This window comes from Phoca vitulina, unplaced genomic scaffold (genome assembly GCF_004348235.1).
Source record: "Phoca vitulina isolate PV1807 unplaced genomic scaffold, GSC_HSeal_1.0 scaffold64, whole genome shotgun sequence".
Lineage (NCBI taxonomy): Eukaryota > Metazoa > Chordata > Mammalia > Carnivora > Phocidae > Phoca > Phoca vitulina.
This window is the reverse complement of record NW_022589767.1, coordinates 3,723,633-3,743,137: the sequence shown is the minus strand read 5'-3', so window position 1 is coordinate 3,743,137 and position 19,505 is coordinate 3,723,633. Positions and strand designations below refer to the sequence as shown.

The 19,505-nt window shown below is 43.3% G+C and overlaps 1 protein-coding gene across 1 annotated transcript; it reads left to right on the top strand.

The window, feature by feature from the left end:
- Positions 1–599: 599 nt before the first annotated feature.
- On the top strand, positions 600–18,763 carry ARHGDIB (Rho GDP dissociation inhibitor beta). Its single transcript, XM_032391781.1, has 6 exons — positions 600–664; positions 8,759–8,942; positions 9,532–9,615; positions 12,296–12,372; positions 15,748–15,811; positions 18,064–18,763. Exons 2-6 carry the CDS (start codon positions 8,765–8,767, stop codon positions 18,261–18,263), a joined length of 603 nt encoding a protein of 200 aa, XP_032247672.1. The 5' UTR covers positions 600–664; positions 8,759–8,764; the 3' UTR covers positions 18,264–18,763.
- The last annotated feature ends 742 nt before the right edge of the window (positions 18,764–19,505 follow it).

Below are 19,505 nucleotides of genomic sequence, written 5' to 3'. Positions count from 1 at the left end.
TAAATTAAAACAATCAGTGAAAACTATAACAAGTGACATTTGATTGTGCTGTGGTGCAAAGCTACAGTTTGAAATTATAACCAACAAAACTCCAAAAACCTGTTTGAGGGCAAATCTTTTAAGTTTAGGGCCAAGTATATGCAGTTAACATTTATAATTCCTTAGCACTCTGCATTCGCGGCCAGCAAACTTTCAAGGTATCTGGCGGATAAGAAAGCTGGCAGAGACCCCAGAGGAGCAGAAGTCAGTGATACGAAGTAAAGCTGATGCGAATTTATTGCTACTGGTTTTCAGCTCCTTGCCTCAGTAAGCTTATGCACTGCAAGGGCTTGATTTTTTAGACACACCCACACAGTGATCCATAACACTCAAAGGCTATGGCCTCGAGGCCCTTGCACGAACACTCGTGCACATCCATGTTCACACTCACACGGGCAGTCATGCTCCCACCTGTGCCATTAATTGACAAGAACACTGTTCAGTTGACTGATCAAGAGATATGCAGCGCAAAGGAACAGGATTTGAGACAGCCCAGGGTTTCCTCTTCTAGTAGGTTTAAAACATTTTTTTTTTTCCTCACTAACTTCCTTCCTGTTCTAACTGCCAGTACTCAGAAGTCAGAGTGAGAGACAGAGGCACCCCAGAGAGCCGTGAGCCACTGAATGTAAGTTGAAATGCCTCCGGGGGCGGGGGGGAGGCTGTAGGTGGGCACAGGGAAATGTAGGCGATATCTCAACTAGGCGAGGACCCTCTCCAGTTTATTTTTTTTTTAGATTATCTTTGAAACAGATAAGAAAGTACTAAGGAGGCAGTAGCAACCGTTTGCAGAGAAGGGGAAGTCAGAGCAGGGAATCTTAGCAATGACTCAGGGGAGAGAGCTCAGGGAGGGAGGGGTGGGTGTGCCCTGCAGCCCATGAGATCCTGAGTGTCTGGGAAAAGGGCTATGAGTGTAACTCCTGGGGAGTGCGCAGAGGGGTTTCCTACAAGGTAGAGGTGGGCATCCAGCCAAGTTTAGAAGCAAAAAGCCTGTGGACCCAAACTGGTGTGGAACATGCTAGTAGATGAGGGGTTGCTGCTGGGGTGGAGATATGTGGTTTCCTGTTTTTAAGTAGATGTAAAGAGACTGATGGAAAAGAAAAAAGATAAAGACTCAAAGCTGTCAAACATTAAACTGTTTTCCCCTAAAGAATTTTTCTGGTGGTATAAGAGAAATGCATAATGAAAACCTCCCTTCAAGTACTATGGGATTTAACCATCAAGGGGGAGGTGTGGTAGAACATATTGTTATTTACTCATCAGTCACAGAGGGATCGATTTCTGCCACTAGCAAAGACCACTTATTAAATTCCTGCAGTCAGGAATGCCTGGGTGGCTCAGTCGGTTAAGTGTCTGCCTTTGGCTCAGGTCATGATCTCAGGGCCCTGGGTTGGAGCCCCACATCAGGCTCCTTGCTCAGTGGGGAGTCTGCTTCTCCCTCTGCCTGCTGATCTCCCTGCTTGTGCTCTCTCTCTCTCTCTGTCTCTCTTTCTCTGAAAAATAAATAAAAATCTTAAATATATATATATATATATATATATATATATATATATATATATATATAATTCCTGCATTCAGATGGGCAGAAAGATCATTGCTGTTGTTGCTAAAAATAGCTCTTTACATCTGAGAGGACTAAAAGCAAACAGGGAAGGCACCAAATAATTTATTAAGAGAGGTTCTACAAAAATCCAATTAGCCCCGCTAGGATACCTGCCTCGCAAGCCTTCAAAATGCCAAGGACTGAATTTGGCGACCCTTAGAAGTGCTTTAGGCATGATCTGAAATTCTTCCCTTTAGAGGATGCTCCAGTCAGCATGTTTTATAAACCTAGTCTGTTATTAAACTCTAGACTTAGGGTTACTTGTGGCCTGGGTCTGATCAAGCCCTGGCTATTCTTCCATGCAAGGTCCAGGAAGGCAGACTGCTCTCCCTGAGAGGCCCTTCCCATAGTCACCCCTTCACATGGAGAGCCACTGAAATCAGGATTAGCATCTTGGCGCCTCCCTGCAGGAATGATTAAGCAAGGGAAAGCGAGAGGTCTGTGCTTGCCCAGGAGGTTTGGCCGCAGGGAGACATCACGGATCTTTGCCATTGCTTTGTTTTGTTAAGTGTACAAGAAAACATCCCTCCCAAATCCAGATATGATGCAAGCATAGTAATAAGATCATCTTACTCTTGTGTGAGATGTGCAGAGTTGTGAGAGAAGAGTTCCTTCTCCATTCAGGATGCACAGACCCGGCATGTGTGGAATGACTGTGTTACAGCCGAACCAAAGCCGACCGGCACGTTCCAGGGATGGGGATTTAGTCCTTCCTTGCTTGGGAGAGCATGAATTTGTCCCTAGGGAAGTAGGCTGGGAGCAACATTGAGGTTCTGTTGTTAGTGGAAGCTCAGCACAGCAAAGCCATTGTGACGGGAAGATCGGCCTGGGCCAATTAATGGGAGCAAAATATAGTACAAATTTCTGCTAGCAGGAAGCGAGAAGCCCCAGGGACTAGAAACAAAGCCGATAGGGAGAGAGAACCAACATCTGTTGAGTGCCTTCAATAGGTGAAGCCTGGTGGTAGAAACTTTCAAACTCACCAAAAAAAAAAAAAGAACCAGCAGCTACAATGCCTTAGAAGGACATTTTAGGAAATGTCCCGTGGGGGAAATTTTCTCTAATCCCACAATCTGGGTGTCCTTATTCGTAGGCAGTGTTATGCTGTCCGAGGCCCTGGATGAAAGTCCACACTGGCATACCCAGGGACGGCTCTCATGTTGTTCCTGCAACTTCAATGTTTATCACTTCTGTGAGCACTTCCCAAATCGCTCTGGGCCGTGTCACACTCTGGTGTCCAGAGCCAGAGCTGGTACGAAGGCACCTGATCTTTCTTAAAGGGGCTGATATTCTCAGCACCCGTGGTTACAGATCGTGTCTTTGCTTCTCTTCGTGCTGAATTTAAAACTTCTGTGACTGTATCGAGTTATGGCAGTCTAGTGTTTTGCTTAATAATGACTTCCTTGATGCAGTTTTTGTCGAGGATTATTTAAAATAAATACCTGTGGAAATACCGAGCGTGGTAACTTCACAGGGCAGCCACTCAGCAGAGATGAATGGCCCCGCCGAGTTCTCTCTCCTTTTGCACAGGAATCTGGGTTAGAAGAATATACTGTGACTACACAGGGAAGAAAGAATGTATGGTTTCTCTCACCCAGGCAAGTGTTAAAGAATTCTGCTTCTGGGCATCTGTATCCTTCTCTGGACTGATTTTAGTATTTATTGTATCTAACAAGACACTGTCCTCTCAGGCACTGAGTTGGTTCTCCTCATCCAGCTTTGCAATTTCAGATGTTCTTCACAGAGCTAAGATGGTGGAGAGCTGCCCTGAGGAGCCCAGGAGACACTAATCCCTCCATGTTGCTAAGGAAGCCTGAGAAACCACAGAGGACTCCAGAGCCAAGACAGCTTCTGGTGTCCCGAGGGATCAACTCGGATTCCCCAAATAAGCCCAGTCACCAGGCAGGCAGCAAAGCAGACCCAAATCCTTCACTGGCTCTGACATGTCGGCCGTCCTTCAGGGATGACCCAACTCTCCACGTATCCTGGTCAGCAGGGAGAGGATATGACAGGGTGACAGAGAAAGCTAATGCTTGCATCAGCTTCTCTGATGGAAATCCCCCTACTTCTGGCGCTTCCATATTTCTCTGTCCCTCTGTCATCTCCACCTCTTCTATCTCATATTCATGACCTGTGCATCTAAAGGCATGATCTGGCAACTTTGGAACATGAGTTCAGTCTCCACAGTATTTTGCTCCAGAGCCAAAGGGAATTCTCTCCACTGGTTGTGCCTGTTGTCTTTTGTCATTTCTCATCATTCGCGGAGTGAACTCGGCTTCAATGAGGAAAGGGAGCAATAAATAGAATCTAAAATTAAATTGTTCGTGAGGGAGCTTTTTAAAGAAATATAATAGTGACATTCCCATTTTAAGCTTGATTCAGTTAATAAACAGTTCTCGCAATTCCCAGAACTTCTTGTGTCTTCCGTACTCCTCAAAGAAACAAAATCTATTTTTAAGATGGAAGGAGTGGACATTGTCAACACCGCAGAGACGAGGGAAAGCGTTTGGTGCCTCAGCAGCCAGCTACCTCACTTCACAGAGGCTGTGCCTCATGACAGCCCCGCAGGGCAGGGTTCGGAGGAAGAGAACGGGTAGTTTATTGAACACCTACTATCGGCCAGGATCGTCTGAGAGCTTTTCATGTGTTTTTGCCAACTCTTCAACCCCATAAAGAAAGAGCATTATTTCCACGCTACTGGTGGAAAATCTGGGGATGAGCGAGGCTGATCATTTGCTTAGTTAGGTCCTGCAATAAGGCAACGCAGAACCACATTTTGAATCTCTGGCCCACCGGACTCAAAGTCCTTTGACTAGTAGGCCTTAAAGATCACCTTTCTTTGAATTAACCAGGTGATCTGTTTCATCTGAACTCAAGAGTTTCACCTTTCCTTGCCCCCCGCTGCTTTGGAACTGCATCAATGAACCAGACAAGGGGGCTCTATCCTGAGATTGGTGCAAATTCTTAAGTGTATTTCACTTTCAGTATCTTGGACAATGCACTGGATTTGCAAGCAAAACCACCAATTTGTGCTATGGCAGTCACACCATGAGTGACCGTTCTAATTTAACATGGCGTTTTAATTGAGCCTGAGAGAATTAAGTTTCTATCTCAGCATACCCCAAGCTTACACTGCTTTGCTGCATAGCAAACATGAGGGTGTGAGGGGCTCACTGTGAAAAGTCATCTGTGGAGGCATCTGTGAAGCAGAAGATAAAGATAATGAGCAGTAAGCACACGCACGCACACGCATACACACACACACACACACAAAACCACTATGTGCTTTGGGTCCTGATGGGGTGCACACTAACCTTGTTAAACATGTAATTCTTCGTTCTCCATTTCACTTTTACTGTGTAAAAAAACCAACGTCAAAATGACCTCCAAGCAAATGAAACAACTCTGCTTTTTGTGGAACAGTGGGTGAGCTGCAGAGGAAGGTGAGAAAAGGCCAGCCAGAATGTTCTACACAGATGGCCTGGGTCTTCCCCAACCCCACCTCCACTTCCTCTTTTCTTGTTTCAGAGGCTTCTTTAAGTTAAGGAGCGTTCGAGTCATTGAATTAGGAAGAGGCCTCAGAGGTCCTTCTAAGGCAATGATTTCATTTTGCCGAGGACAAAACTGGAGCGCAGAAAGGGTCAGGGACTTGTGAAGGGGACACGGGGCAGAGTGGCCCTGAAACCCTCTTTATGTGACACTTCCCTGCCTCACTAAAGCCGGCAGAGTTTTGCCAAACAGCACATTTCCTGCTGCCTGTGCACCCTCCGGATAGATTTCCAAGATAACTAATGGGTTCTATAATTTCATTTTTACTTCTTACTAAAGACAGCTAGAGCAACAGAGCATCATGCCTGTGAGCCAGACGAGCTGGCCCAGACAGTAATTCTGCCCCTTACACAATAGGTCGTCCTCGGCAAGCTACTTGTCTGAGCTTCAGTTTCGTAACCTATAGAAGAGAACGATGACCATGCCTGCCCCTAGGCTGTAGTGAGGACTGATGAGCTAACCCTCACAACAGAATTTAGCATTATGTATGGTAACTATTATAATTATCATCATCAATAATAAAGCCAGTTGTTCTTTAGATGATACTCGAAGGTAGTCTGTAGAATTTCCATAAAATGCCGGTTCTCCCTTTCGCAGGCATATCCCACTGTAAAATGGGGGGATAAAGAGAGAGGACTAATAAGGTGCGGTTAAATATGTACACACGTAGAGTTTGGGAAATCATTATCAAACTCTATAAGCCATGATGGCTGAGGCTTTGGCAGAATCTGAGGTTCCCCAGAAATGAACTGTGAAATTAAAAAGGCTGTTTCTTTGGGGACTTCACACAAATTTGAGATAATAAAACAGAGATTGGATACGTCTCTTCTGTACACAAGTGAAACAAGGTAACCGAATGCCTGCAACTCAGCTGACACACGACCTCAGGGCAAGACAAATCTACAGATGGAGAACTTAGACAGGGAAAGCACCTAGAGGTGGTCTGCTCCAACCCCCCAAACCTCAAGAGAAGGAGAATAAGATCCACAGTGGGTGAACCATTTGCTCATGGCGTGACAGCTGATTAGTCTCAGATTTATTAATAAGAATATCAAGATCTAGATGACTGAGAAATTGACTTGCCAATGATCACACAGATGTTATTGAATCCTGTCCTAGATCATGTCTTTGTCTTTTTCTCTCCCTTTCTCTCTCTCTTTCTCTCATTCTCCTTTCAAAATTGAGATCTCAGGGTGCAGAATAACAATTCCCTGCAGGTATGGAAATCACCTTGAGCTAGGTAGTGGGTAGGTGTGGTGTTATCTTCTGATGGTCAGACTTCAAGCAGATGACTTGTTAGAACAAAGCGATATATTCCAGAGAGTCCTGTCCAAGAGGGCCAAGACATCCTTATCTGTAGATAGGCTTCCTGATGTATGGTTTTTGGTTTTTTTAAGATTTTATTTATTTATTTGAGAGAGAGAGAGTGGGAGGAGGAACAGAAGAGGGAGAAAGACAAGGAGATGAAGACTCTGCACTGAGTGTGGAGCTGGATGCAGGGCTCGATCCCAGGACCCTGAGATCATGACCTGAGCCAAAACCAAGAATCAGACACTTAACTGACCAAGTCACCCAGGCACACCGGTTCCTGGGTGTCACCAGAGGAGAACCTCTCTCTTCTGATTAATCTCATCTGGGTTGCTCTTCATCTGCCCCTTAATGATTGTCCTCAAGCTACCCACAACCTACAATCTCCAACCACTGCATCCTTCATTATTTTTCCAACCAGTTCATTCACTTTCCCTGAGTGTTATTTGGAATACGAGTTGAGCTGGTCACCGTATTTATTATGCTGTCTCGAGAGGCTCAGCTATGAGTGGTGCTGAGTCTTCAGCTGAGGAAAGAGTTGCCATAGGAACAAGCCTGCATGCTTCCTTCCTGCACAGGAAGTGGACCTGGGCATTGCAATGCTGTTTGCAGACTTGATCAAGCTCATGGTGTTTGGCTTCTTATTTTGTTAGAAGAGGATCGATGAGCCAAGGGATATCATTTCTTGTTATTCTCTGTTTTTTCCTTCTTTTTCTGTTAAAGTTGTTTTTGTTTGGCTTCCCTTCCAAATTATCTTCCTTTCTGATGCCAGGGAGGGAGACATTGAAACTCAAAACCACAGCTGATTTTGGCCAGAGATAGCTTCACCCCCTGGGGAACTTGACAGAGGTTTGCAGACTCACTCAGGATGAGATGTGCTAGATATTGTCTAGAGCTGTACCACCTAGGAACAATGTAGTCTTTAACCACAGGCAGGGAGGACACTCTCAAGGGAGGACTGCAGGAAATCAGGAAATTATCTGCTTGCCCAAATACCTCCCATATTTCCCCAAATAGCTCCATTGCTGCCAGCCACGGGCCGAAATTCTTCCAGTAGAGACTTCTTCCTATTTATTAAAGGACACTGAAGTTCATCCAGCTATGGAAATTTGGGCATTTCTCTTAACTGTTGAGTTTCAATTTTCTCAATGATTACATGACAGGTTGGAATATCTCACCTCTAGGGCTCCTTTCTGCTCTGAAAATCTCTGACTATACACGGCTTAAAACAAATAATTTTTTCAATCTATTATTCAGTCACTAACAATTAAGTGCGAATCATTTTATTAGAATCTCCCCTCCATATTTTAACACATAACAAGTAAATGTAGATGATGAGGGAAGAAGACAGACTCCCGGGTATGCCGAGGTGAGGCCTTAGAGAATAACATCACTAGTCATCTGGCAAGAGGAGGAAGACACTAAAAGGGAAGGGGATCCAGAAAAGGGAGATCAATGGAAGGTAAAGGTAAAATAAAGACATGCTAATCCTTCCCATTTTTTCTGGAGGAATTTAAAGAGTCTTTTGTTATTTTATGCCATTTCAAAAGATCTTTAGATACAGAGCCAAATAAGTCAAACCAGGGGGGTTTATAAAATGCTTAAACTATTCCATTATCATGGGAGATTCAAGAGAAGCACAGAACCTGGTACTTGCTGCCCTCAGGGAGTTATTAGCAGTGCTGGATGGGAACCATTCAGACACCTCAGGCAGGTGTTACAATGTTGCATGACTTACCTTTGAGGTATCGCAGGATTTCAGGGAAAGATTCAATTAATGGGAAGAAGCCAACCGTTTCTTTGACCCCCTGTGTTTTGAAACCATCACAACTGGGATTGTACAATGCTAAGAGCTTGGACACTAGAGGAGTGGCTGGATTAAGAGGACTGCAGTTATTCCTATAATTGTTTGAACTGGGGCTATCTGCTCATTATTTGGGACTGCTTGTGTTATGTTGTTTCACTTGGACATTATTCACAAATCAGCTATTTCTCTCTGGTCAGCTTTATTCGGTGAATAGGGGACATTTGCCACGGTACAGAGAAATTCAAGAAGGTCAGAGAAAAGACCAAAGGCATTCTCTGCTTATTGCATAAAAAAAATAATGAGATGAGATTAGGAAAAAATATCCTGGAAAATCACTGATGATTACAGAAGTCCATGAGGGCAAGGATGGTGTTACCAGCAGCCCCGCAAACTTGTTCATATCCATTGACTTTTGGCTATTGGACTATCATTCTCTCTCCCTCTCTCTGGAATAGATCAAAATGACTGAAAAGGACCCAGAAACACACCTGGAAGAGGATGTCGATGAGCTGGACAGCAAGCTCAATTACAAGCCTCCACCCCAGAAGTCCCTGAAAGAGCTACAGGAGATGGACAAAGATGACGAAAGTCTGATCAAGTACAAGAAAACACTCCTGGGGGACGGCCCTGTGGTGGCAGGTGTGCATGTGGAGCGGGATGGGGGGCAGGTGCAGAAGAAAGAGACCACGTGTTGTCAGAGCTAAGCGAGGGAGGCACAGTCTACATGTGCCGCCTAAAGTTAAGGACCGTAGGATGAAGTCTTCTTTGGAGATAAAGTGCAAGTCAGCATTGAAATAGGCAAAAAGTACACATGCGGAGGAATTAGAAAGAACCCCCGACTACCACTTAGAACTGTATTCTCTCCATCTCTCACATTTTCTCTCCTTCTCCTCTTTCTCTTTCTCACTCCTTCCTTACCTAATACTCCATCTCTTCCACAGACACAACGGCAGAAGAAGGTAGACAGGGACAGTGCCCATCTAGCAGAGGAACTTGCCCACAGCCACCCAGGAAATGTTTGCTGTTGACAACTAAGGTGGACCTCCAAGTGCCTGAAGCAGAAATAGCACCGCTCTAATTTATAAGGCCACTGAGCCCAACATGGGGAACCTGCCACTTGCCTTTCTATTGCCACTCTTCTTATGTTCCCTCTCTCTGACTTGAAATGTACACACACTGCACACACGTGTCTCTGCCCTAGGCTTACGTTCTCTTTTGAATCCTGCAGACCCGACAGCCCCCAATGTCACGGTCACCCGGCTTACCCTGGTGTGTGAGAGTGCCCCAGGACCAATCACCATGGACCTCACTGGTAAGTGGACACATCTGTCCCAAGGGACCTAGTGATATCACGGGGAAAACTTAGTCTCTGTCCCCTCTCCCAGCAAAAGGAAGCGCCAGTAAGGTGAATCCCAGACACGTGTATGCTGGGACCAGTTCACAAATCGTTGCTCTCAGGATACACAGTCGCTCAGTGAAAAGCCCAATCTCTGTCTCTGTTTAATTGAAGACGGTGCAGTCCTAAGTATTGGATCTATTTACTTGTATCGTCATATTTACTTCAGATTTTTATCTTCACACAGCAGCAAGGGAATTACTATTCATGTGAAAAGACATGATGGGGGCATGTGGGTGGCTCAATTGGTTAAGCGTCTGCTTTCGGCTCAGGTCATGATCCTGGAGCCCCAGGATTGAGTCCCGCATCGGGCTCCCTGCTCAGCGGGGAGCCTGCTTCTCCCTCTGACCCTACCTCCTTTCATGCTCTCTCTCTCTCAAGTAAATAAAATCTTTTAAAAAATAAAAAGACTGATGATGGAAATATTACAAAGCAAGCTGAATGCTTCTAACATGTAATCTTTATACAATCTAAACATCAGAGAATATTGACCGTATATCAACTAGAGAACTTCCATGAAGGCAAGAAGCCATCTAAAATCTTTTAATTAGTGCTGGGAATGCCACTGTTAAATACGTACTATTTTAGCTTAAAGCTCTTGATTCTTGTATAAGCGACTTCCCCCACTAGAGACATACAAATTAAGATGTTATTTCCTTTCCTCTTATTGTGACAATGGCCAAGTCCTTTCCTGACACTTAAATCTTGAGGAGATAGAGAGAGGCTGAGAAGGTGGGTATTATGGGAGAAATGTGCATCTGAGAGGAATGAGGGAAGGGCCACGGAGCCGGGAGGCTGGGGGCATCCGAGGCAGATCTTCAGGGAAAAAAATTATTCCCAGATTCAAAAGGTGGACTCGTGAGACAGAGCAAAGCCTGACTCCAGAACAGTAGGCTCAGCAGCTAGGTGATTCCTCTCTCACAGTACATATCCACTCTTTACCTTATATGGCCTTATTTGTCTGAAGGAGGAAATCCGAGGCTGAGAAGACACACATCCCCTTCAACTGAAACCATTACAGCAGACACAAATTCACCTACCTCCACATTCTAGCACCTCTCTAGGAGAATCTCTCTCTCCCTTTCTCTCTTTCTTTTTCTCACCAGGACTCAGGCCTCTTCCTGTGTGAAATTGTGTAATGCTAGCCGGTACGACCGTCAGTTTGTGAGATGAGGTCTGAATTAGCACTAAGGAAATCTAAGGGCCTGACCACATCGCAGGGAAAACTCAGTCTCTTTCACTTTCACAGCATCGGAATGCCCAAATTTGGTTTTCAAGAAGCTACTGAGGTGAATCCCAGTACACACACACACACACACATATAATACACATAATATAGATAGTATGTATACAAAATATATAGTATATATTATATATGTATAATATACGCACATACTATATGCATGTAGTGTGTATATATACATATCTATACATTATATACACATATAATACACATATAGTTATATACAAAATATATAGTATATGTATTATATACAAGTAATATAGGTATATAATACACATAATATATAGTATATATACAAAATATATTATATACATACTACATACACATAGTGTGTGCACGTATATATATATACTTGCATACATATATATATGATATGAAGCACATGCCCATATATGATATGATATACAAAACACACACATACACACATAGACATACATACACATACATTTACCCCTGAATGTCAAATGATACAGGACCACACTGGGAAAAGAACAGAGAGCGATTACCTCTTTAACCAGAGTACAGGAATTAGAGTCAGATCCTGGTTTTATGGGGCCCCAAGCTTTTATCACTTAAGTGACTTTCCTTAAGAAAACTAATATGAGATTACAAATGCAAATGCAAAAGTAAGTACAAAAGTGAATATGTGAATATATATCTAGAATGATAAAAGGGAGCCAAAACAAGTAAATTTTTTAAAGCTAGAAAATGTCACAAACATCACCAAATCTACAAAAACAAATAGCTGGTGCTCTTACATAATATTTTTCTTATTAATTTATTTGAGGGGTAAGGACACATTCTTTAATCATCTTTTTGTTTGGCCACTTATGTAATATCATTTTCAGTAGAGAAAATAGAAAGATAATTCAGATTTTCCTCTAGGATGGCTAATTAAAACTTGTTTTTATTATTAACAATTAGAAAAGACATCGTCGGGGCAGCTGGTTGGCTCAGTGGTAGAGCATGCATCCCTCGATCATGAGGTCATGAGTTCAAGCCCCACTTTGGGCATGGAGCCTACTTAAAAAAAAAAAAAAAGGCATTGTCATACATAGTTCATTGCTGATAATACCTTGTATATTTTAGGGATGTCATCAAATTTGGGGGAGAAAGCACTATCACATTATTCTCATATCTAGCTGTAAGATTTCAGGCATTTCAAGTGTGTGTGTGTGTGTGTGTGTGTGTGTGTGTGTGTGTGTGTGATCTCAAATATTCTTCGAACTGAAGGCCATGTGGACCATGTTATTCTGACGGGCCCAGCAAACAGCTCTGGAGTTTAAACTCCATTCATCTCCTTGTATTTCTCCTTCTGAGGAGAATAAACTCTCTCTAAATCCACTTCTACAGGGGATCTTGAAGCCCTCAAAAAAGAAACTTTTGTGCTAAAGGAAGGTGTTGAATACAGAGTCAAAATTCACTTCAAAGTAAGTATCTTGCCCTGTATGTTTTCATAAAGTCTACATTCTTCCTATAATCAGAGAAAGAAAAAAATCATCTTGCATTACCATGTTGTCATAGTTTTTTGGTTCTTTTTTTTTCCCCCTGGATCTGGACTGTCTCTCCCCAACTCTGAGCTCTACCTGTTGAGGCCCACCCCTGCTTCCCGCCTTTTCCCTACCAGGACCCTTTCCCTGAACTCTCCGTCGATCACTTAACCAACAGGACCCCTCTCTCTGTGAACTCCGAATGCTCCCAGCCATGAAGCACACCCTGCTTTATATTGGACCAGTTTTGCCATTTCTTCCCTGTCCAGTCCAAGCACCCTGAGAAAGGGAGAGATTATATATCTCTTCTTTCCAACATTTTACACAAAACTTTGTAAATGATATTTAGTGAATATATATTGAGAAATCGATACATGAATGAATCAATTAATAGTAAAAAATGGAACAGAGAGAGCCTCAGTTCTAATTGCTCAATGATTATATAAATCCAGGGAGTGTGGACCTTGGTAAATAACTGGAAATTACAATTATAGTTGTGGAGCAAGCAAATATGAAAGAGCAAAACTAAACAGGAGATAAATTGACATATAATGAATAGACACATACACCAATGATCGGCCAAAAGCAAAAAGAAAAATAATCTTGGCTGAAACCAAATAAGTCAGAAATGTACTGTTTGCTCTTAATTGCTTATATTTGCTTTGGTTGCCCTTCTCAGCCATATCCTGCAGGGCAGGGCCCTTCAGGGCCACCAAGGAAGACCCCATCTGCCCTCTGTGTTTGCACACTGAGCTCTTCTTATGCCCCGGTGCAGGATGAATTCAGGGTCTAGGAACAATCCCTGTGTTCCACATATAAATATGCCTCAAAATAATTTCATTCTGAAAATAGTTGTTGATGCCTACTCTATAATACGCACTGAGCTATGGCTCACTTGCTTATTTCCTATAGTATTATTTATTATTGAAGCACCTGAGAGTTTGATATCACATCCGAATATGCCTAGAATTATATCCAAGGCATTGTATCCCAATATGCTTAGAATGGGTTACACACTGGCTTAATTTTTAATCATTAAAACTACTACCTTGATTTATCAATTTAGTAAGCCGGTTGAAACCAAATGAAACAGGACAGGTAAATATTGATGGGAATAAGATCAGAAGGAAAGGTCTGGGGCATGGGCTTCAGCTATGGGTGGGAAGGCCAAAGAGAATGTAGCAAGCGGTCAGTGTTACACGTTAGGGTGCTGGAGGACGGGGGCACAGAAAGGGGTTTTCAAGTCCCATCTGCTGCAGAGACTTAGCATTTTCTCAAATAAGAGAAAAACCACTCTCTCTATATAACCCACACAAAGTTTAACCAACCTGTCCCAGCATGGAGCTACCATCAGAAGAAGCACCAGCTCAAAACTGTAAATAACTGAGAAGCAATTTAAATCTTTACTGACATCTGTTGAAAAATACCCAAGAAAGTTTGCATTTATAACACCAGCAACAGATCCTAAAATCCTCTTGTGTTATCTCTCTCTTAATTGCACTCCGTGTTCTTCTCTTTCTCCAACACCCCCCCCCACCCCCCCCACCCCGCTTTTGGAGAGAGCGTCATGGCTCTCTCCAAAACCTGGTTTGGGATGGTTCTTTTAGTTTCTTCGCCTTTTCCTTCTGCCTCCCAAGGAAATGTAGTATCTTTGACTTTCACAGCTCGCATGTCACCCAGGTTTTTTCCTCCTGGGGTGAGGGGGAGTGATGGGGAGAAGCATGCAGATGGAGGAAGAGAATATGATGAATATTCATATTTTTCTCTTACCCATCTCAAACATATTTATATTAAATGAACCCTCAGGGCACCGGGTGGCTCAGTTGGTTAAGCATCCCACTCTTGATTTCAGCTCAGGTCAGGATCTCAGGGTCCTGAGGTCGAGCCCCACGTTGGGCCCCAGGCTGGGCATGGAGCATGCTTAAGCTTCTCTCCCTCTCCCTCGGCCCCTCCCCCTTCTCTAAAAAATAAATAAATAAATAAAATGAACCCTCTATGGAGCAGTAGAAAAAACAAGGGACTCTGATTTGAAGTCCTTATTGCTGAGCAGCACTCACCATTCCCGTTTTTCAGACTTTTTGCCACCAGACCACATCTCCCACGAGGCCCAAAGGACGAGCTTGGAGACTTCCAGAAAAAGGCATTCACTTTTTTCTACTTGCATGAGCCACATCTGGCAGAGTAATCAGAAAGTTCGGGTGTCATTTTAGCACAATTTCTTCAATGAGGCTGTTTTCATTCTGTCTGCTTTTGATAGATCCATACCATAGATGTTACTGAGTGACAGTCTAAAACCTAAGCTGGTGGTGTTCACAGCTGTGACTCCTCGTCGCCCACGCAGCAGGATGTCGCACTGATAAATGGGTTTAATCACTCTGTCCAAAACAAAAAGGCAGCCATAATTACCATGGGGCGAAATTACGTGAAGATGCTTTCATTCTTCATCTTGGCGAACAATTCAGCAGGCTGTCCAACTACTGATGCAACGTTCGCTTTGTTTGTATAAACACGAGCCCTGTATAAAACTAATGGACAACCCAGGTCAGGCCTAGGCAAAATGAATCATGGAAAAACAAAGTGCTTGGGCTGTGTATATTTTCATCCCGCTTTAGTGACCTTTCTTTGAAAGGCTTGGGGAAGTGGTGACATCTCAGACAACATCTGAGAAGAAGAGACAGCCACAGTGCTTGCCAGACACAAGTGGATTTCGCCCATTATTTTTATGCGGGGAGGATGTTTCTGTGGGGCAGAAACTCCTCATCTTTAGACTCCAATCTCAGCGACATTACGGGCACAACCCTCTTCTAGACCTGATTGATTTTCCATGACAGCTCTTCTGCTTGTTGTTTGTTTTTCATGCTAGGTGGATCATTTCTGAGGTTAGGGTTTTCAGGTCCTCACATAACAATTTCCATTGGTACCTTTGTAGCCTTTTCTAAGACAAGGACTGTCTTCTGGCCAATAGTTTCAGGCAGGGGGAGCTCAAGACCATTCCTTGGACCTTTAGAGGAAGGAGAAATGTAATGAAGAACATTGAGACAATGTTTTACTTAAGTAGCACCCCTCCCACCAAACAGCACAGTATTCGTTGATTAAAACCAGGTTGGCAATGTTGAATCTTGTGATCTCCTCTTTCTAATCTCTGTCTCGCCACCCACACTAAATGATAATACTTATTCTGAACTAAATCTTAACCTTCTTTCATCCTCAAAGAAGAACTCAAAGAAGACTCAGCTAGGTAGGATAAGCATGAAAGATAAGGGAAAATGAAAGACTGCTTTTAATCTGAATTGCTTGGATCCTTCCCACCTACAGGTGAACAGGGATATTGTGTCGGGCCTGAAATACGTTCAGCATACCTACCGGACTGGGGTGAAAGGTAAGGGACCCACACTTCACACTGTCCCAAACTCTGCTCCCCACTGATACTTGAACTTCTGCTTATCAACAATTTTAGTCATAGACTCATTTAAGAATCTGACAAAAAGCTGTGGACACTCTCCCTAGGAAAGAGCACACATACACGTCTGACCTAGACATTAATGGCAAGGCCTACATTCAGAGATCTAGTTTAGACTAGGTCAACGACTAACCTTCAGCATTTGGCTTCTGTGATTTAAGTTTATTATTCACAAAGGGGAAGAGTAACCAAGATAAGTTTGAATATGGGGCACCTGGGTGGCTCAGTCATTAAGCGTCTGCCTTCGGCTTGGGTCATGATCCCAGGGTCCTGGGATTGAGCCCCGCATCGGGCTCCCTGCTCGGCCAGGAGCCTGCTTCTCCCTCTCCCACTCCCCCTGCTTGTGTTCCCTCCCTAGCTGTCTCTTTCTCTCTCTGTGTCAAATAAATAAATAAAATCTTTAAAAAAAAAAAAAGATAAGTTTGAATAAAAACGGAGTCTATTAAAATACTCTCAAGAGTGAAAAAAAAAAAAAGCACTTCAGAGGTATAAACTTAAGTGTCAGAGAAATCCAAGACTGGAAGGTTCTATCCAGCGGCAAGTGTGGTTTTTTTGGGAATGGGAGTTGTAAGTAGCGTGTGGGCAGGTGTGGAGTGGGGATGGGGAAGAAGCCCCCCCTTAATTTTTAAAACAAAGAAATGGAATTCTTTCTAGAATTGGGAAAAGCTATGATTGAGACATAATACAACACTATTTGAGCTGCCGTTGCTCTTGACAAGTTGTACCTAAACTGTATGTGCCTTGGGGAACTGCCTTCAGTTTCCTTCCATTATTATGGGCAGAGAGAAATGAAAATTGGAAAGGTGATGGAAATGCTTGTACAGTTCCCTTTTGCCTCGGGGGCTCTCTTCTTCCAGGGGTGGGAAACAGTAAGGCACAGGTCAGTTCCCCCAAATTAATAAACAAAGGATTCGAGGGGAAATTTTGACAAATTTGCATGACTTGGACGACCATTCAACTACTCAGAGCCCACAGAAGGTTGTTGACCTGGAAGATCTTAACTGGTCTTTCCAGGACCAAGTCTCATGAAAAAAAATAGTTCAACTTCCTATTTTCCTTTGGGTCTAGAGTCTATGTTGCCTCCCTTAGGCAAGAGGACGATGATATGTCTGTAGCTGTTTCTGCAAACTTACTCATAACACTTAACAGCTAACTACACATTGCCTACCTATCTGCCTGCCTACCTTTAGTTATACTTTCTAATGCCCTCTTTTTCTTAATATATGTCCCAGTTATTCACCTATTAATAATTTTGGTTGGCTATTTTCAACATTTGTTCCAGTTCTTCACTTTTATTTTTTTTTTTTTTTACCAAAGTATTGGTTTTCCCTTTCCATCCAAGTCTTCCATCCATGAGTTCTGTTCATTCTGATCACCAGCTGTTGTTACCTGACCTCCCACAATGGATATGTTCATAGGATAATAGTTTGTAGATAGAAAATCCTTGAAGTTCATTATATAAAGAAAGAAACAGAGGCCCAGAAATGTCATATGACGTAAGTGGTTGCAGAGCCAAGACCAGAACTCGGGTCTCAATTAATGAAGGATTTTTTTAATGGTATAACCTGCTACATCTCTATAAAAGAAGAGTCTTGATCCCCGTAGATTTAAGGTGCTGATTTCCCAACTTTCCTGATAGCATCAGCTGTGAGGTTTTTTAAAAGCATTGATTCTTGGGGTGCCTGGGTGGCCCAGTTGGTTAAGCTCCTGCCTTCAGCTCAGGTCATGATCCCCGGAGTCCTAGGATCAAACCCCTGTATCCGGCTCCCTGCTCAGTGAGGAGTCTGCTTCTCCCTCTCCCTCTGACCCTCCCCCTGCTTGCGGTCTTTCTTGCTCACACTCTTTCAAATAAATAAATAAAAATCTTAAATAAATAAATAATAAAATAAAATAAAAACACTGATTCTTGACACTGCCCATAGCAGATTACTGATCCATAGTCTCTGATAGTGAAACTGTATTATTAAAAGGCACTCCAATTAAAAATATATATATTTTAAAGGTTAAAAAAAAAAAAAAAAGATGCCTAGGTAAATCTGATGTTTACCCAGGCTTGGAAACTATGGCTCTTGGTTTTGGTCACTGTAGGCTGTGCTCCAAATTTTCCAGTTTTCTGTCTTTGCTTTTCCTCTGTCAGATGCTTACCCTAATGACCTTGTCGTTCTTCCTAGTGGACAAAGCAACGTTTATGGTTGGCAGCTATGGGCCTCGGCCAGAGGAGTATGAGTTCCTGACTCCAACTGAGGAGGCTCCCAAGGGCATGCTGGCCCGAGGCACTTACCACAACAAGTCCTTCTTCACTGACGATGACAAGCACGACCACCTTACCTGGGAGTGGAACCTGTCCATTAAGAAGGAGTGGACAGAATGAGTGCATCTGCCCATCCCTTTCCCTACCTTGCCACCCAGAAGTACCCTCTCAGTCATGTTCACCACCTTGTCTCTCCTCCATGTTCACAGCTGGATCCCTTCCCCAATGCTCCCCACATTCTGTTATCCACACATCTTATCCCACAATGTCTCTCAAAGTGTTCCCTAAGCACGACATGCTTAAAACCCAGGCTTTAATCCAGCCCATTTCTTCTGGTCCCCCATCATGGCCAGAACTTCAAAATTCTTCATTTCAATACCCAGTCATTTAATGTTTCCTTCTATGTTTCCCATTTGAGCAACTAGAGGCCAGGGAATTGGCAAACCACCACTAACAGTCCTTTTGCCTTGGGTTCCAGTAGCTCATTCCCATCCCTGGGTTCTTCTGTGGTTGCTGCTGGCTCAGTGAAGGTCCCTAATCACATTCCCTACCAGTTGAGGTTCTTCTTTTCTGGGAGACTGTAAACAGCACAAGAGAGTAAATAAAACAATTAAATGATCCGACTGAGACCCTCATTTCCCTGCTTTCTTCCTTCACACAAATATGATAACTAAATTGTTTACATTTGTTAGTTTCCTCAGAGGGCATGTGGGCTGGACACAGTAGAACAGGTATTTACATCACCAGGAAGAGTTTGGTCTCCCTGTTCCAGGGCAATGAGCAACGGATATTCAGAATATGAGTATTAGAAATCTTGAGTTATTTTACTTTATAGTAGTACCACATGGAACTTTCTCCTGAGCTGGAGACCTCTATATTTCACTGCCTATGGGAATCCTGTCTTGGATTTCTTTTTTTTTTTTTTTAAAGATTTTATTTATTTATTTGACAGAGAGAGACACAGCGAGAGAGGGAACACAAGCAGGGGGAGTGGGAGAGGGAGAAGCAGGCTTTCCGCAGAGCAGGGAGCCCGATGCGGGGCTGGATCCCAGGACCCTGAGACCATGACCTGAGCCGAAGGCAGACGCTTAACGACTGAGCCACCCAGGCGCCCCCCGTCTTGGATTTCTGAGGGCACCTGTGGGCCAAATCAGACACTGCCTCTTACCTGCTTATGATTTTTCAATGTAATCCCATCACCTAGAGAATAAGATCCTACACTTATTGTATAATGCCCCTTACAATCTGGCCTAATTTCAATTACTAATAATTCTCTCACACATTACATTTGCATCTCCGTGTTTCGCTCTTTGTATGAAACTCCCTTTCCACCTTTGTTACCTGATGACATCCTATTTACAG